Source organism: Haemaphysalis longicornis, unplaced genomic scaffold (assembly GCF_048455015.1).
Source record: "Haemaphysalis longicornis isolate Haplotype H1 unplaced genomic scaffold, Haemaphysalis longicornis Haplotype H1 scaffold_5, whole genome shotgun sequence".
NCBI lineage: Eukaryota > Metazoa > Arthropoda > Arachnida > Ixodida > Ixodidae > Haemaphysalis > Haemaphysalis longicornis.
Window position 1 is genome coordinate 168,862,912 of NW_027526385.1, and position 20,330 is coordinate 168,883,241.

The 20,330-nt window shown below is 45.1% G+C and overlaps 1 protein-coding gene across 1 annotated transcript in view; it reads right to left on the bottom strand.

The window, feature by feature from the left end:
* LOC144138817 (uncharacterized) overlaps positions 1-20,330 on the bottom strand; it is a 238,162-nt gene that overhangs the window by 9,564 nt on the left and 208,268 nt on the right. The window contains exons 16-17 of the mRNA XM_077671294.1: positions 15,386-15,486; positions 9,134-9,344 (exon numbers count right to left, since the gene is read on the bottom strand). Of these exons, the coding sequence (XP_077527420.1) occupies positions 9,134-9,344; positions 15,386-15,486 (312 nt within the window). The remainder of the gene's footprint in view (positions 1-9,133; positions 9,345-15,385; positions 15,487-20,330) is intronic.

The window sequence follows — 20,330 nt, forward strand, 5'->3', positions numbered from 1 at the left end:
CGTATTCCTGGAGGTGTACAGACCAGCGGGCAAGGGTGATAGATGGGTCTCTCAGTGATGTCAGCTAGCAAAGGGCGTGATGGTATGACACGACATCGAAGGCACGATCGTAAAAATAGGGACAGAATATGGCAATAGCCCACATGATGGGCAAACACTCTTTCTCCGTGATGGAGTAGTTGGATGCGGCTTTTGTAAAGGGACGGCTCGCATATGCAATGGCGTACTCATCAAATACTGGCTTCCTTTGTTCAAGTATGGCTGCCAACCCGACCCCACTGGCCTCAGTATGGATCTCGTAGGGCGCACAAGGATCGGAGTGGCGCAGTATAGGGGGTGAGGTGAGCAACCGACGTAATGTCAAAAAGGCTTGATTGCATGCAGGAGACCATGTAGACAAGTCATGGATGCCATCAAGGAGCTTCGTCAGAGGTTTTCAACGCACAAATTTGGGCTAGTTCGTGATGCGACTTCGACATTGTAAAAAGCGCACTAGAAGTGGACAGAAAAAAAGACAGTGACACGGGACGAGCGCTCGTCCCGTGTCACTGTATTTTATTTTGTCCCCGTCAAGTTGCGCTTTTTACCATGTCGAATTTGTCATAGGTGCTATAACAGATGGAATATATGGATCGAATCGCCGGAAATATGAACAAAAGCCAATAAAACTGCGCAGGGCTTTTAGTGTGGTCGGTTTTGGAAAGTCAACAACAGCTTGTAGCTAAGCAGGGTCAGGGAGAACACCGTCCTTTGAAACCACGTGACCTAGAATAGTCAGCTTTCGGGCCGTAAAACGGCACTTTACGTATAGCCGTAGACCAGCATTAGGTCTATTAGCTGCGGGTCTGCAACTGTAGACCAGCTGTAGACCAGCATTAGGCACTGCAAAACTTGCTCCTGACAAGTAAGGTGGGTGTCGAAATTCGGAGAGAATATAGCAATATTATCCAAGTAACATAAAAAAGCTTTCCACTTGAGGCCACGCAGAATGTCGTCTATCATGCGCTAAAAAGAGGCGGGCGCATTACTTAACCCGAACAGATTTACGTTCAATTCGCATAAACTGTCTTGGGTTACAAACGCGGTTATTTCACGGACAATGTCTGCCATCGGCCCCTGCCATTAATTAGAGCGCAGTTCAAGCGATGAGAAAAACTCAGGTCCTTGCCGATAGTCTACAACATCGTCGATACGGGGCAGAGGGTAAACGTCTTTCCGAGTGATCTTGTTAAGTCGGCGGTAATTCACACAAAATCGGATAGATCCATCCTTCTTCGTAACAGGTGCGACTAGAGAAGCCTAAGGGCAATTAGATGGCCCAACCACGCCACGCTAGACCATTTCATCAATATGGCTTTCGACGACAAAACGTTCTTTGCCCGAAACGCGATACTGTCGCTGGTGCAGAGGACGATGAGAGCTAGTGCCAATGCGATGAGAGACGGTCGTTGTATGACCCAAAGAAGTCTTCTGACAGTCGAAGGTGGAATGGAAACGCTGGAGAATGGTCAGAAGCTGGCCGCGATGAAGAGGATCGAGACTGTCGTCTACGGCGATAACGAAGGTAGCAGAGTCAAAATGAGAAGGCCGGCTTTTTGATTGGATTGGCAGAGCAGGTGACACATCCGGGAAGTCGACGAGGTGGCTATCAATACCTTTCACACGTCCAAGGGACTCACCACGAAGCACATTTAAGGGGGAAAGAGATGCAGTGCAGACTACCATAATGCTTGCCCCATTCTCGAAAGTAAGAACGGCATGAGTGAGAGGGGTACGTTTGATGCGGAAAACAAGACTACAGGGCGTAACCACTACTGTTGCCTCGGTAGTTGTGTCACAGGTCACTGGTATGGGAACGGCAGAAGCTGGCGGTATTGTGCAATGGTCGGCGACGCATAGCTCAGAAGAAAGTGGAATACTGTCCGTTTCGGCGTCAAACAGAGCAAGTAAAACAAGCTCGGCCCGGGCATAGTCAATAATGGCGCTATGACGTGACAAGAAGTCCCACCCCAAAAATGACGCGATGGGAACAAGAGGGCAGGACGAGAAACGCGATGATGTACAGCTCATTTTGTACTAAATCGGGGTAGTGCAAAGTGCGAGGGGCTCGACGTGATGCGCTGTGGTAGTGCGGAGATAAAAACCGGAAATCGGCGTCCACGCTTTTCTAAATTTACGGCAAATCTCTTCGTTCATAACTACCTCAGCTCTTGTGTAAACCAAGGCACAAGTGATGATTCCTTGCGCATCTGCTTCAATCGTGTTGGCAGGGGAGAGACAAGGGCTTCGGTATTTCGACGGCGCCGCAGTTCTTCCCTCCGGAACTGCGGCGATCAGTTTTCCTCCGGGGCATTCAGACGACGACGCATCGGCGTAATGTAACGGCGTCAAGGAGAGATGGACCGACGGGTACCGGAAGAGAGCTCGTCACGAGAAGGCGGAGAATAGGGAGGGCTCCGCATGGGCGTCGTTGTAAGGGCAGTAAGGAACATACGCATTATCAGCGTAAGCAGGCCGCCGGGAAGCGTCTCCCGGAGGCGGAACCCCACGGCGGCGATATTGTGCGACGTGGCCAGGAATTCGGCAGGAAAAACATAACGGCCGCTTATCAGGCGTTCGCCAGGGGTTGGTATCGAGGGGGGGCGAGCGAACCTGAGTAACGTGTTGCATCGGCTGTGGGCGGCGTCTGGGCACATGAGCGCTAGTCGGAGCCCTTGCCGCTACTTCAGCGTAGCAAAGTAGCGCCACAACAGGCAAGATCTCGGGAGTACATGGGATGGCTTCAGCGCCTTGCTCCCGAATTATTTGACGAAGTGGCGACGACTGGGCCGGATCTTGTGTCGGTGACGACTGCAGCGATAAACAAGGCAAGAGAGAGATCGGCCGGGTGACCTCCTAACGAATCACCTCTTTGATGCACCGTAGCAGGGACGGGTTTTGGTCGACTTCCAGTGCACAGAGTCGGTCATCACGCTGCCCGCACTGCCTGCTCAACTCGTCGTAACTTTGGCACACTCTGACGAATTCGCTTACGTTTTGGGGGTTTTTCGCAAGACGCATCTGGAACGCGTCCTCGTCTATGCCTTTAAGGATGTGCTTGACGCTGTCTGGCTCAGGCAACCGCGGGTTCACGTGCCGGCAGAGATCTACCTCATCCTCAATGTAGGAGGTAAAGGTCTCACCAGCCTGTTGAGCCATTCTCCTAAGCGCTGCTCCGCAAGAAGCTTCCGCACAGCTAGGTGGCCAAATACAAAAGCAACATTTGTTGTAAAAGTGGTGCAGGTTGACCTATCATCTGGATGGTTCAGATACCATTGCTCGGCCACTCCCCTCAAGGAGAAACTGGCGTTACTGGGCTTCGTGACATCGTACTACCAATTTCTTTCTGAATAAAAAAATTCTTCATCTGGTTCTATGACCCACCAGAACTTCCCGTTTGCTTTCGGAGGTTTTCCTGACTGCCAATCCTTATTGGCTCACTTATTTCACCGAGCCCCTCATTTCCCATTTTCTCATTCAGTATTCACACACACACACACACACACACACACACACACACACACACACACACACACACACACACACACACACACACACACACACACGCACGCACACATACACGCACACACACACACACACACACACACATATATAGTGAGTCTGACAACCATGTGTTAATGTTCAAGAAAGTATTGTTTCACCCAGCTTACGGTCTCCGTCATACTGCACATGACACTGTGCGAAGCGAATGTACAGAGGATTGGTTTAGTTGGATCTATCAAGATATGATTCATCGTTTTTTTTCATTTCCGGCCTATATATACCGTGCACACACGTATCGATATTTAGTCCCACGAAGACCGAACCACAGTACAAAAATTAGTGAAACTATAATGAGCGAAGCTCTTTAGCGAATTGTAATTATTCCTGTTCGCAGTTAAAAATAGCAAGAAATTGGCGCGCGTGCGCACGTGAGCGTAGGCCTTACGGCGACGGCCTGGAAGTAAGCAAAACCAAGAAAATGGCTAGCGCTTGAGTGTTCTTACCTCGCGACGGCCACGCGGCATCCTCTCAGCAGGTTTCTCAATCCAAGTATACCCACTTAGGTAGACTTCCAAAGATTACCACCCGGCCGTTAAAAAACAAGACAATTCCGAGCGCTCGTGTGTGCGTGGCTCGTGGAAATTTTCCAGCGTCCTAGGGGGATGTTTGTCAAGCCAAGCATATATACTTAAGAGGATTGGCAATGATTGCCCAAAAAAGAAATGTCAGCAGCAGCCGTAATTTAAGCAACACTTCTTTGGGACGAGAAAGCTACGTCATAGAGTACACCCCTCCAAGATTTTGTCTAATGATAATCTTTTCCCAAAAAAGTAAAGCAAGCTCACACTAATAGCAAGAATTATGAAGTAAGGGTTGTTGCGGCATTGAAGAAGATGTAAACTGGCTGCAATCGTGGACTTAAACCGTCGTGATGTTCAAGACCGTTGCGTACACGTTCGCTACTTTGACTTCTTGCACGTTAGTCTGAGCTTCCCTCACTTTTCATCTTCCCACGTGCGTTCAGCCAGTACTATATTTCTCCAAACCAAGTTCTAATTACGCTTTCTGAGTAATGAAATACACCATATTGAAATCCGTAACTAAAACATTTTATGGTCACGTATATGAGCCTACCGAGGTTTCAAGAACTGACTTTTACTGAACTAATAACTAAGACATGCCAACTTTATTTCTTTCTTTTTTTTGGTGATAAATCGTATCTTGTTTCGCCAAGAACAATCCCCTGCCGAAACAATCTCAACACCGTACAGGTGATGGTGTGCGGTTTGCGGGAAAAAAAAACTAATCACTGTATGAATTCCAATTGCTTCATCTCCTCAAACTATACTAGTGTCATTGAAGTGTGGGATGACAAGTGCTATTGTTGCTGTTCCTTGTCGCATGCCGGAAATGAATATGATTCTAGCAAACACATTTTGGTAAGTGTGGAGCGAAACATGTTCGTTTCTTCCCAATTCCCGGCTAGTAAGTTTTGGTGATTTTATTGCCTGGTCATTGTTTTGCCATCGTTATCTGAAGGGAGCGGGGATTTTAAGATTATACTTTCCTTGAGCGCTGCCGAGGTTTTCGTCTGGTTTAGCTAACGACCGGTCCCACAAGACAGCTGAGGCAGTAGTTTATTTCTAATCCTGGCAATTATTCCAATACCTTTTTCTGACTTAATCAAACTTGATGGCTCTCTCATAAATGTAGCGTCACGCGAATTCTAACGTATTTATCTGATAAAATAAATTTTGCGTTCCGACAGAGCAAACGTCAGCTGTATTAAACAAGAGTGGTTGATTCTTTAATATGGTTTTCGTCGAAAACATTTGTCACGTTCCATTGAAGAAAACTTGAATAGTCACAAATAGGTTGTTTGAATTCAACGACAAATATATACTAATAATAGGAACACTATGCTCCAACACTTCGCCTTGGTTTAAGAGTAAAGTTTGTCACCTTAATATACAATGGAACGTAGCTACAAGCAACCAGAGAAGAATAAAGGATGAACTTGATGGCACTGGTTCCACGCGTGTGACCAGCAATATCAAGCCCTTCTTGTTATGGTTCGGGGCAAGTTTCTTGTGAACCCTGTTGATGTTGGAAATAAAAAGTACTAAGAACAGCATCTCATATCTTAGGCAGGATAATAAAGGGCTTGCTTTTTTCTACAAAAACGTCAATCCCGCACATTTAAGACCTGACAAATGCATGTTTTGACATTGTTTTGACCTCATTGTTTTGACATCTCAGTGTACCTGGTCTAAAACATTTGGAATGTTTTGTCGTTTTTAGGAGCGGTTTTTGTTTGATCGTGCAGCCCCAACTAACATAAAAGCGCGTTGTCCAGATCTCTTAGATTCTTTAGAGTCAACCTATCATTAAACTTGGTGAAAAACTAAAAAGAACGCACCTGATTATAATATTGCCAAAACATTCCAATGAACGTAACAAAGGGCTCCTAATGATATAAAAATGCAAATGGAGATAGCACGCTTGCATGGGCAAAGGAAAAATTAAGCGGTGGCGGCGTATTCAATGCTGGTAATTTAGCATTAGACATTTTAGAAGCGGGTAATTTTTTATGGTTAATCGCGGGTGCAGAAGCTTTGCACACAGATTCCGTAGCGTGATAGTTCTCTGTTTCATTCCTCTACACTGCCTCGTGCTGAGAGATACCTTAACTGAAACAAAAGTAGAAATAGCTTTCTCATGGCGCACTCGTTCAGTAAGTGTTAGAACAAATTGATGCGTAATTAGAACTTCCCGTAATTAGTCCACATTTGAGCAACAGAGCAAAAATGGCTAACGAATAGGATATTCCCAAATAGAAAATTTGTGCGCCGAGGGAACTGAAGTATTCTCCGTAAAAGCGTGTAGCGGCTGCGTCTCATAAAGTTGTCGTGGGAGCAGCAAAGGCAGGGCGGGGCACGCTACTTTGTCGTTATCTAGCAGCTCGTCGGTGCCGCCGAGCGTGTTGCTGTTAATGGTGCTGGAACCACCCGCACAAATATCCCGCGGTTAGGATGCGCCACGGAAGAAGGACGACGACGAATGACCCGAAAGAACAGTAAATTTGCAGCAGGCAGAGCGGCTGGGCTTCTGCGAATTGTATATTTGAAAGAACAAGAGCCTTGCTTTCAGGGATGCCTGGTGTTGCGTTTCCTTTCTGGGCGCCAATGCACGTCGAGTATGGTTTTCACACACGTGCCAAGATCGGTCGAGCCATCTTAGCCAAGCTAGGACTCGAGCCCGGAACGAGCGGTAGACCACTGAACAGACAAGAGGACATGCCGGCTAACATCCGGAGCGGGACGCGGGTACAACCCATCCCCAGGAACATGGACCCTATCCACAACGGGGAGAGAAGAAAGCGAGAGCCAAAGCCATGATCCAGCAACACGCCAACGCACCTGGCACCCGATACGTCGACGCAGCGGAGTACCGTAACCGGGAAGCCTTCACTGCAGTGGTGATCGACTCCCTAACCGGAGAGACAGTCTCTGCAACGAGCGTTAAAACATGTGAGGCGCAGAGCGCCGAAGAGGTGGCCATAGCCTTGGCCATCGCGGACCCAAACACCAAGACAGTCCCCTGTGATTCAAAGGGAGCCATGAGGAACTTTGCCAAGGGCAGGCTGTGTCGTGGAGCAGTGCGGGTGCTCACCGCGTTGGATTTTACGGACAGAAAAGTAACAGTGAAGTGGTTCCCCGCCCACGTGGGGACAGATGTGTCTAAACTTGCGGACAACCACAACGAGACGGCGAACTCTGTTGCGCGAGAATTATCTGACCGCGCAGCAGAAACGAGCCTGTCTGCAGAGCTGTGGGCGGAAACTAAAGACAGGATGGGCACGTTCCACGAAATTACAAAGTATTCTCGCATGAACAGACGAGTAATGGCACCGCCGCACCCTAATCTTACCATGGAGCAGGCGGCGCTATTTAGGCAGCTGCAAACGGGCTCGTTACTGACTCCGGTCATAATGAAGCACATATGCCCAGAACAGTATCCGGACGACACGCGTAAGGTGTGCCGCAGGGCTCGGGCCACTATGATCCACATCCTGTGGGATTGTGCAGCAATACCAGCAGAAGCGGAAACAGAGACTGTGATCCTGCCGTGGCTTCAAGACGCGGCGCGGAGCTATAACAAGGAAGACCAACTCCTGGCCGTTTAGCAGATCCTGGAGGCCCTCCAAAGACAGCGACGGAGTGAAAGCTGCGAGGCGTCAGCCACCCCTCGGGGTAACGGCGACTAGCCTGGGGGCGAGTAGCGAGGACGCTGACGAGTAGACGGTCCAGACAGGACCGACGTTAGGCCGCGTCTAGGTATCCCAGAAACGGGTTGCCTACTGCAGGCGATTTAATAAAGTCTTTGTCATGTCATGGACCCGGCGCGGCATACTGCCCTACCATCTCGCACTTTCAAAGGAGTGTCTCGCGCCTCCTGGGCAAACCGCCCTACCCCTCACAAACTCCCGACACCCTCCTCTCCCTTTTCTTGCAGGTTTCGGTGTCACCATCGAGCGCCGGTATCGATGAAGCCGCCACACCCCAGTAGCGGCTGTCAAAGTGTTGCACACTAAAAAATGAAACAGAAGAAAGTGCAGTAGAAGTAGTTTACAAAACGGCAATTAACGGCATCGGCGGCGTGCGCGGAAAAACGTACGTATTCTGGTCACGCAAATATTGGAGCAGTGTCCTCCTGCGCTCCTGTAAATGTTTCACGCGTACTGGTACATTTACGAATTCCCCAGCATCAACCTTCAAGAGCTGTTTTGTCATCAACAGGTGAGGGAATCACAAAACGGCTACAAGTAGCCGGGCCTAAAGCAATTACGTATTGCATCAGCAACTTTGGATAACAACAATTGCAGTAAACACGCGAAAACCATAATGATGTTGGTTATGATACCCCAAAGAACGAATAATTTTTAATGTACGATTTCCCAGTCTGAGTATAGTGCGCCAGGGATGCAGTTTTTCTTATATTATCCTGTTGCAATGTGGCCCTCGGCATCGTCGTCAGCAGATGCTTCTGGAACCGTAATTCACAATGGCTACCAAAAGAAGTCGTTTGCCGGGCCGAGTATACGCTTTTGGGAAGTGATTCAAGGTGAGGTACGGGGACTTTCTGAATACACCGTTTCTTTTAAGGTGGGGTACATTGAAATCAAGAGAGAGTTGCGCAAAAACAGTGCCACTGTCAGGACCCCATGGGCTGGCCTTACAGTCCCACTGATACACCTGTGTCATGCCTGCGAGGCAATGAGTAAGGTTTCACACCACATTTTCAAAAGTAAGCGGTAGGGCAGCATGATATCATTAAGATTGCAATTTTCAAAACAAGAGTTTTTGCGTCTTAAGGAAACTAGACCCAGGCGGGAAGTTGCAGGTGCGTCGCCCTGCAGTTTATATTTCACAAAAAACATCGGTTTGATCTCAATTGTTCATGAAATTTTAAAGAAAACATCTCAGAGCCCTTACACAGGCGTCAGACGATAAATCCTTACAAGCTGGTTTTATAGCAATATATACCACGACCTGGCACAATGTGTGAGTTTTGTTAAAGGCAATATTACCTGAAATGCCTGTCGTGACATAAACTCGGGTTGCGTATCCACAGCCGTGGTCGTTGCAGCCTCGCAGGTCAACGGCGTAGTCTGTGTTGGCGTTGAGCCCGGAGATTTTCACGAAGCCAGCTTTGAAAGATGAGTTCCAACCGCCCAATATAACTACTTCGCACGACGACAGCAATGTACAGTTCACAAATTCAGAGCTGTTAATGGCTACCTGGAAGGAGAAAAATAGTTTACTGCTTTCAATGCTTTGCCTAAGAGTATCACCTTAAAAGTTTATCAATAACTTTTCGCGGTTCTGCTGTTGAGTGGCATTAGCGTAACAAACCGAGCAATCCATTGGCAAAAGAAGAAGAATAAAGGCACCGAAAGCACACCGCTCCTGATAAGAAAGTTACAGCATTGTCGAAGATAGCGCATAAAATGGAAGCTAGATAAAGGCACAGAAAGACGGTGAAAACGCAAGAGACGCGTCCAAGAGGAATGAGATACTGCGAGTGTCTGTGGTACAAGTAGCGCCTCATGTGCTAGTCGAGCGGAGGACCAAGCACTACCTGCTGTTTGACTTTCCCGTGCTGCCAACTTCCATTTCTCTGTCAGCACTGCCGTCACCCAACCGGCGCATGCTCAGTTGACCCTTTGCTTCACAACTCATTTTCCGCGCCGTCTATCCTACTCACAGCAGTGTTGAACGCATGCAAAAGGACACGTTGTCGGTAACTGTCCACGTCCGGTTGTCTCCAATTGTCTGGGTATATAAGTACGATAGAAAATTACACAACCACTGCAATGATACTTTCCGTTACAGAGTGTTGTTATCGCGTAGTCGAATTTATAACGTTCAGCTATATAGCCTCTTGAATTGCATTTTAAATTACTATGACTAAGCCGGCTCGTCAATAAAGCCGGCAGTAAGATAACTAGTTCAGTTAGCTCCACCAAGTTTCACATAAAGTACCATATTCCTGGTAAAAATCATACTGAAGTTGTGGTGCAGAGCAGCTAGGCGACGCTTTGAAACTGACTGATGTCGTATATTCTAAGACTTTTTTTCTGAAGTAAAACTGATGCAGTCCACATTCTACACCAACTAGGTGGTTCTTAAGCACTCAGAGGCGAAACAATAGGCAAATATGTATTTTTAGAATACTCCAGTCGGTTCGCTCAGTCCTTGCTTAATGTTGGTTCTACTCTCATTGCAACTGTGTTTTTATTCGTAGTAATCAATAGCAAAGAGTGTCATACACTGCTACACTGCAATTCCGAGGGCCTCAGTTGGTACCTACTTTTATCGCTCTGAATTTGGGCAAGGAAAAATTATTGCCCTCGCAACGCTAATAAAAGTGTGAATGTAAAATATATTATAGCCTAATGTAATTTTAACACAGCTGATATATTTGCGGCCATACCAAAGATAATATTGCTCGTGAATGAGCAAATAGACCAGATTTGCAGCGGCCGTGTGATAAGGCAAAAAATAAAAAAAAATAAAAAAACAAGAAAAAATAGGGAACGTAAAATACATCCAAGTATGCAATTAGGCAGCCTTCCATTCTTTCGAAAACACTGCGAGTAACACAGCAACAAAAACAGTAATGCCTAAACAGAACGCAGAATACAAATATCACGAGAACAATATGAAACGATGAAGTACACAAATAATGCATATTGCACTGTATGCTCCACTAAGAGCAGAAAACAACGCCATTGCTGCAAGCACACGCAGTAGACAATTTTTGCTGTACAAAATGTACTAAGAAAAAAAGAAAGATATTGCAGCCCAAATTCTCGACACACAAACCAAAAAAAATTGACAAAAGAAGCATACAAACTTTTATACAGGTAATTGCCATGATGCACAATAACGCCGGAATGAAGCCGATGTATATCACAATGCGTGCAACACAACTGTGACGATTACGAGGTATTGAAGTGTGCCGTAAAGTTCTGTTTTGCAATAAGAGCTTTTTAAATATTGAGAGACAACTTTTTCAATTGCTTTTTTACTGGCTTAAGACTGCTTAAATTTAGAAGTTCTGCTGGCACCGCGTTAAACATGATTGGAACATATTACTGCCAATTGTATTTCCCATAATGCGTTCGAATTCTAGGCGTGTGGAACCGGTCTGTCTGCCTGAACATTCTGGCTTTAACTGCAGGCTCTCTGAAATTCATGAGATAGTACCGCGTCCTAAGGACGGCATCATGAAACAAATAACCAAAATCTATTATTGAGATTTCATTCATGAAGTCTGTTGTTTTTTTTAACAGGCGTCTAGCGCATACAGTTTTCCTGGCGTTCATACGAAGTTTATTTGTCTTTTCTTGCCTACTTACATGGCGCTTCCATATGTAGTTATCTCATAGAGAAGAGTGTTTTCTACAAGTGAGTGGTAAATCCGATATTATATATTAGCGCTTTCTGGTAATATATACATGTAGCCAGATACTGTCCTTAGTATTTTACTAACTTGATTTATGTGTTCATCACATGTAAAAAACCCGCCTTGGCCCAAACCCAGATATTTTACAATTGGACTTTACTCGACAATTCATCAAGAGCAATCATTACAGATTTCTCAGTGTACAAATAACTTTTGTTTAATTAATTTTATTTATAGGGGTTCAAAAGGATATAAGATTGTTTTTGTTTTTGGTGGAGTGATGCAGCTCACAAATGTTCATTGTAACACTGTTATTATTTCCTTTCGAACTACTTGAATGGCAAGTACCTACAACGAAAGTTCAAAAACCAACGCTAAATCATCAGCATACTGATGCAGTCTGGACGAAACAGGTAAATTGTTGATATCATTGTTATCAATTTTAAAAAGTAACAGGCGAATTTTCGAGCCCGCTGGAATCCCGCTTTTAATTAGTGATTATCCGCTAATGTCATTTTCTATTCAAACAGATTTGTACCTTAGTATAAAGTAGCCCTTGAATAATTGACTATATTTTCCTCAGAATCTCATGCGTGCCAATTTGTGTAACATTTCAGAATCAACAGTATCGAAAGTCTCACACATATCCAGAAACAGACATAACACGATGTCATTCCTATCTAAGGCTTCAATGATATAATCATATAGGTAATAAAATAATTTTTGTGCTCTGGCTCTGTTTGATATCATAGTGCGTTTCATATAAAAGATAATGTTTACAGCAAACAGTTACTGTACCTGTCGAAAAATACTTTTCAAGAACATGCGACAGAACGTACAAGATGGTCACAGGCCTCTAGTTCGCAGGATGGTTGTTGGCACCGTTTATATAAATAGGGCGTGCTTCAAAAATCTTCATTTTTTTGGGAATGCTACCAGTAGTTGAGATGCCTGTAAGTACCGATAAAATTACCAAGCTTAATCTGTCTATGTGAACAATTATATCTCGCGTTCGGATCTTATTGTATCCCGCGGTTTGCGTAATTGAGAGAGCATCCACAGCACTGTGGAGGTTCCGCATGGTCATGGGTCGAACAAAGGCTGACTCAAAAATGCTAGGTACATTGGTAAGTTTTCATTCAGGGACCCCTATTTTTTTCAGTACGAAGTAGAGCGTTACCAATAAACAACGAATGAAATGTTTTACTCAATAAAGTGCCTGGTAGGAATGGTCAAGCCTTTGCACATTGCCGAGTCCGTTTTTCCGACTAATGGTCCTGCCCACAAGCCTGTTTACCCGGAGCCGTCTTCTCTTCATGTTTCCCTTGGTCGTAAGTAATTCGTCAGAGTAATTCCACATCTTTGCTAGTCGCAGCTTAGCTGTTAGTCGATTTCTGAGACCGCGACATTCCTCTTTTAGCGCCCTGTACCCTAGATTCTGTTTTAACTTTTTGCAGGCTTGATCTTTAAGTGTACACAGTGCTAGGATGTCATCGTGGGTTCACATTTTTTTCAGGTTTCCTTTGTTTAACCTTGACTTGTTTTTCGAAGTTTCATAAAATGTCTGTAGTGTTTTACCTATAAGGGCATCGTACATTTCAAAGTGAGCGGTGGACACCAGAGCGTTCAGTCAAATTGGCGTACCATATGATTGAATGATATATTGGCAAAGAGTTATGTAATATTAAGTGCATTCTTGCTGTTTACAATAAAGAGTTCTGCAAGTACCTTTAGTCGAACGTAAAAATGGTCGGCTATGTTTTCAGAGATAACAGCTCACAGTAAAGTAAAATTTTTCGTACGGCTAGAGATGTGGTCTATAAAGATTTTGTGTGTGTATCTTTTAAACGCTCTTCTAGGGTTATTGAATTTAGTGTGCTTTCGAAGCAAAATTGTGAGACAAAATCTTAATAATCGCTGACACCGGCTTTGGAAAGGTTAAGGGCTTGAATGTTTTAAGGTTGCTTGCGTAATCAAACTTCCTTAACGTATATTTAAACTCTGCCCAAACGTCGTGGACAGTTTTATTAGGCGGGCCATAAAGTTCCCGATGAACTAATGTACCGTGGTTAGAATAAATGCTCACGGCTACACTTTCTGACATCGGAAATGAGAGTGCAGCTTGTTCGATTCTTGTATTTTTCCAAATACAAGCAGCCCGCAAACTTTTCTATGCTGTCGTCGTATGGAGAAAGAACTGTAACCTGCAAGGCTATGGGTACAACAAATAACGTGGTTCAGAACCATTTCGGTCAAAATTCACACAACTTGCGTATTCAGCTCCCTAAGGTGCGTTACAAATTCGTTCCAGTGTTTGTACAGCTACGTATATATGCATGGATTATCTCCAGCTATTTCAGCAGATTTTCTTGTTCGATATACAGTCGATTACGGACATATCGAACTCCAAGAAATTGTAAAATAGTACGTTATACCGATAATTTGATATATAAAACATTTTTTTGCATAGGATTTCCAAGGGGATGTTGGCACTGTTCGATATATGAAGTAATTCGATATATCCGGGTTCAATATATCCCGGATCGACTGTATTCTTCACTTGCTTTATTCCACATTCCTTTTATTTCTCAATTTTTGTTTCGAACGTCAAGTTGAAGTTGTTTAGTACAGTTATTTCTAAGGCTGCGTTTCCACATTCTTTAGGCGGCCTAAAATTTCATCGTACTTTTCTCAAGAAACTTTACTGAGTACTCAATATCTTGAACCGTTTTTATGTGATCGTTCAGAGTTTTTTGGTTTTCTTCTGGTTGGGACATTTGAGTTAAGAATTGTTCTTCAATTCCCTCGACTGTTACAACCAGCTGAGCAAGCTTTTAGAGAGATTCGCCGCCTTGTTTAGGAAGCAAGGCCAGGTGCCCACCTTTGTTTGGCAAGCCTGGTTCCTTTCCTAATCGCCGTTGACTTCTAGTTGTCCCTTAGCATGAATCTGACAGGTAGCACATGTCCATGCTTATATTCGTCGTTACTCATTGCATCAAAATAAGTTTTTCGTGGTTCCGGAACATTTTCCAGAGTGATAGGCATTTAACACTATGAGCAGTGCAACTAGGTCGAGCCAACAGCGATTCCCTTGTGGCAAGCAAGAAATTGCAAATTATGATGAGGCATATTAACCCTGACAGACCAGGGGGGCGAATACAGTAAATAACAATCCGCAATTCAACCCCCATCTACAAAAGTGAGTTAGCGAATAACAGGCCTGCGCCCATCCGATATGCCCTGCCAGTCTGCGAAGGGCTGATGTTGGTGCCGGGTGATATAGCCGTGGGACCACAGGACGCCGCTGCAGCAATCAGGTGAACACAAAGGGGGGCTGTATCCTCCGCCGTGCTGCGCATGCTACAAGAAAGGCCGTCACCCGTCGGCAGCCAGTCATTGGTGATCTGCAGTCTTCATGGCTACAGAAGTAAAGAGCCGTGTTACAGGCGTCCTTCCGGCCGAAATTCCCCGCCGGTCTGCGAAAGGTCCATGCCAGTGCAGGGTCATTAGCCGCCGGAGCATAGAATGCAGCCCCAGAAATAAGATGAACAAGAAGGGGGATGTGTCATCCGCCGTGCTGCGCATGCTCTAGAACATGCCGTTAGCGGTCGGCCGGGAGTCGTTGGTGATCTGCCGGCTCCGTACCTGCAAACCTGAAGGGAAGGTATAGCTGTCCGCCGGGCCGATATGCGCCACCGGTCTGCCACTCTATAAGGTCTGCCAATAAAATGTCAATCTTCTTCATGACACCTACAACGTTATAAACGATTAATAATTTTTGCACAAAACCCTGCCTTTTCAACAACCAGTTAATTCTGTAGTAATATAGCTTAATTGGAACAAGTTCAATGATTAAAAAATTTCACGTTACCTCTACATCCACGACTGTGCTGTTGACAAAAACCCAGGAGAGAGCAACCACACCGGGTGCATTTGTGAAGCCTTTGGTGGTTAATGTTGGGGGTCGGGGAACTGAGGAATAGAAACAAACAATACCAAATAATAACAATAAGAGCATGAACGGCATTTTGAAAGCAAATCAGTACTGATTGCTTAATATAAACCACGTTACAACCACACAAACAAAGCATAAGCTTTGAACCTGCCTAACCCCCAAAATTCTCCTGTTCCTATATTTTAGCACTGCGTTTCACCCCTGAATTATTAATTTTAGGATTTTCTTTACAGGAAACATAAGTGTGTTTCGGTGTCAAAGACATATTGGTGTACAAATGACTGATTGATTGTAATGCGAACACCACTGGACAAATTTTCTTCATAAAACCATCACCTGTTCATCTATGTTAAGAAACATCGATGTCAGCGATGTTAACAAAAACCAATAGGGAGATTTTGGTGTTTTTAAACTGAGCACCTTAAAACCCCAGGGGTTTATTACCAAGTAAACCCACATCTTCTCCTTATGACAGAGACACGTATATTTGCCATCAATGTCTCTTGCGAACAGTTTGTATCGAAACAGTGACGGCCCGCCACGAAGAGGGTTTCAGTGTATAGGAGCCACGGAAATTATTGATACTCGGATTCCACGCAATCACGCCATATTTTGCATCGGCCTTCACAATCATAAGAAAACTCTCTTGTGCTTTATTAATATGTAGATAAATAACCGCAGAACAAAGTTTCAGAGCATGAATAATGTTTTATTCGCGGATGTGAATGCTCCTACTGATTATGGAACACTCAAACTAATTATCAGGGCATGAAGGCTAACAGAGACGTTATAATTATTTACAAGAGTCTGCTCCCTCTTCCCTTTGTTCTTGTAACTGAAAGCCATTTCCTTTTTCAAGCTTCGGTCACAGAAACTATGGTTGCTCTGAGCGCAAATTGTTCCTTTCACACCGACAAAATAAAAGCATTTATTGTAGTCAGAACTGCTATTAAACAGCTTCTAAAGCAAAGTACACAATGAAGACATTTTTAAGAATTACTTCCGGTTTTCAGCTAACGAGCGGAGACAATTTTGATGTGACGAAGGCTTTTTATATTCACCATAGGTAAGTAGGGCCTTCCCTTCCAGACACCTTTTTGAAAATTACGGAGAAAAATAAAAATAATAAGCTTTTGCAATCGCTTTCCCTCTGCTTAGAAGCCAGGTAATTTGCATTGTTTTACTGTTTATAGAGTTTAAATGAGGAATACTCCCTCCGAATATTCTCCGCGGCGGTCCCTATTTTTGAAAGGACGTTGTGGTCCAAAATTGTTGCCTGAGATCGCGCGGATAATTAGAATGCTTTTATAGTAATATCTCATTAGCGCTTTGGGCGCAAGCAAAAACCAGCAGCAAATGAATGTCATTTCCGGCCGACATATCCGACGTTAATTGTGTGCGCTTAGTTATTTTCAATCACTGCAACAAGAATAACTTCGGTGGTATGCGCATTAAATAGCATGTACGCCTTCAATTCATTAAGAACATTCGAGTACAGGCATAGTACTGAATAGGTAAGAACAAAAAATCCTATTGATGTAAAGTTAGAGGAATACACAAGTTTTCTGTTGAAACAAAACTTGCCACTCTGACCCGCCTTTTACTATGTCTTCAGTGGGTACACCGCGAATGTCTTACTTCCACCCGTTCTATGAACCTTGTGGCTATGCAGTCTCATACTTTCTCATGGCAATCCAGTGCGATATTCAATCAACCGCCGACGCAATATTTTGATTTCACTTTGGCTTCTCTAAATCTATAGCAATATTAGGGATCACTTTGCTTGGTGTGTGAAATCTGATGTTATAACATGTTTGTCTTCCACCCTTCATACCTTCGTTGTATTTCTTACGCGTCGGTTTTAATTGTAAAATGAACGTATAATGAGGAGTTTTCTGGTATTAAGAAAATAGAAAGACATTTCAAAGTTTCATTAAAGTGCAAAATTATTCAGTCAGAAAAAGAAACTATGCAAACAGAAAGCGCTAATTTCTTGGCACACAAAGCAAGCCTCCCGTACTAAGGAATTGCAGATAGGGGATATGCACTACATCACGAACGGTTTAAGAGAAACTGTTTCAAACAAAATGCTAAACAAATGCAGCACTCAGAAACCATCCCACCACTTAATACTTTCATGCGAAAGCCGAGAAAGAACGGGGCCAGATAAGGTTTGTGTGGGGTCGTGCGAGAAGCTTCTGGCTAACGGCTGTGGGATAACCGTATTGGCGACGAGCGCACGTGCTAATTATGTCATTTCAAATTTTCTTCCCAAAAAATAGGCCAAACCTAAATAACCTCTTCGTCTCCCCACACGGAGCGCCGAAAGTAATCTTGGTGACAGTATTTCTGACACCGCGGACCCCGAGTCCCCGTACTCACGCTGTAATCTGCCGTTGCTAAGAGCTTTAAGGGGAAGGGCAGAAACCACAAACGGTGGCCGTCGGAGCCCGGGTCAAGCTCCTGCGGATGGGCTCGCTGTCTGTTTACCAGGCAAGGAGCTCCGGGACCTCTTCAGCTATCAGAGTAAGGCTGACGAAGAAAGTAGCCCCATCCCCTGTTTTATACTATAGCATATGGTATTTTCAAACCGCTCCCTGCCCCCCCCCCCCGAAAAAAACGTGATCGGTTCCTTAAAATCGGCCAGACCAAAGTTTGTTTTCTTGCTTTGCATTTGAACTCGCTTCCAAAGCCCGATTATTTTCCGCGTTTTTTAATACAGAATATCTGAATAAGTCAAAATATATCACCTCCCAGTCTGTCTTTCTGACTTTCAAGCTTCTTAAAACCTTTTGGCGAAGTTGTACGAGACTAAGAAACTCACAAAGTTCTAATTGAGATAGAAAACAAACAATCCTCTACCTTCCTCGCGCAAACGTGCATGGTCGATGATGACATCAAGATCACGCCTCATTGTAGCCTTAATAGCTGCCAGGGCGTGATCTCTTATCGGGATCTTGTAAATGATACCGAAACCGACCTGCTCGACGGCCTTCGTGGTGAGGCGTGACTGCAATGAGATGTTTAACTATAGGCCGAAACGACCAAACAATACCAACAAAACACATAACCTTGACGTTTGACCGCTCAACACTTCCTGAGTCGGTCAACGCACGTTTCATGAGATGTCTGGTCAAACCCTACGTGCAGAATCCCCACCGCTGCTTCAAGTGTCAGCGGTTTGGGCACAGCACAGCCTCTTGCCGTGGTAAACTGACGTGCGCAAAATGTGCAGCACAAGATCACCCAACCGACTATTCTGAATAGCAGAGCTTCACCTGTGCGAACTGCAAGACCCCACACGCTGGCTATTCGAGAAGTGGTGAAACGTTAAAGCAGGAAAACACATCACTGCCATGAAAAACAACGAGAGGATTACATTCCCAGGGGCACGAAAGAGGTTCGCCTCTTTCACTCTGGGGAGGTACGCCGACGCAGCTCATCGGGGGGCTGCGCGGCGTTTGGTTTCGGCGCGGACTCAGTACCGTAATTAGGACTTTGTCTTTCGTCCCCCTCTCCCCCCCCCCCCCGCCGGGTTGCCTAAGTCGCCCCAACAACTCGCCACCACAACACATTGTCAGCCCGTAGCGGTTGCGGTGGCAACACGCACTGAAGGATCGCTCCTCCAGCTCTGTTTTTCCGTTTCCTAGTACATCTGCGGGTACCATGGAAATAGAAGTCTAGGAACCATCAGCGGCTCTCATCCCCCACGCACCGCGTGTGCTACTCGTGGACTCCCAACACCCGCGGCAGTGACGGCTGAAGCGACGAGCACCCTCAAGGGTGCTAAGTCTAGGGGGTCCAGTCCACCAGGTACCAACCGCAAATCTGATGAAGAGATGGATGTGGCACGTTTCCTGTCTGCTTCGCAGCGTAAGAAACGGCTCTCTACATCCAAACCTACGGAAATAACGAAACAACCCCCTCCGAGAGTTCAACCTCCGAAAGACGATACATAACCAACACACTCCTGTAGCTCGGAACACTTCATATTATCAAAAGAAAACATAATCCAATGGAACTGCAGAGGCCTTCTTAAAAAAAACTTTCTTAGCAGATGTATGGTATTCAGAAAGGACAGGAATGGCTGCACACACTCCTCTGGTGGTGTTGCCATTGTCGTACGAAAATGATTACCATGCAATAGTATCATTCTCGATATTGTCCTTGAGGCTGTAGTTATACGCACAATCATATTTAATAGGTAGATAACAGTATGCCAATTTTTATTCCTCCTTATTTTGCACTTTAAAGCTCTGAATTCGAGGCGCTGATTGACCAGCTGCCCGAACCATTCATACTCACAGGCGACCTGAATGCGCCCAATTCTGTTTGCGCTATTCTCGCACGGATGCCCGAGGTCACCCGATAGAGAAGTTTCTAACATCGTCAGGAGCATGCCTTTTCAACAACGAACAGCCTACATACCACAACTTAGGACAAAACACATAGTGATATCTTGACTTAGCCATTGAGTATGCAGTTCTCTTTCTAACTCTTCAGTGAGATGTTGGCACTAACCCATATGGCATTGACACTTCACTACATCACAAACATGCATAGATAAATGCCTTAACAGTTCCCCGTTCATTAAAAGGTTCAATGAAGCTGCAGAAAACTGGAGTACACATACAGAAACACCTGAACTACAGTACACATGCATAACAAACCTACATGTAGATGATATCGCCGAACTCCTTACGGCGTACTCCTTCGACGCCGCCAAAAAATCCATTCCCGAGGCCTCGGGTGCCCTATGCAACTAAAGTAGGCCCTGGTAGATTGAGGTCTGTAGGCGAGCGCGGGAGGTCTATAACAAGGCGTTGGGAATGTTCCGTCTTACCCCACGTCCAAACAGCTT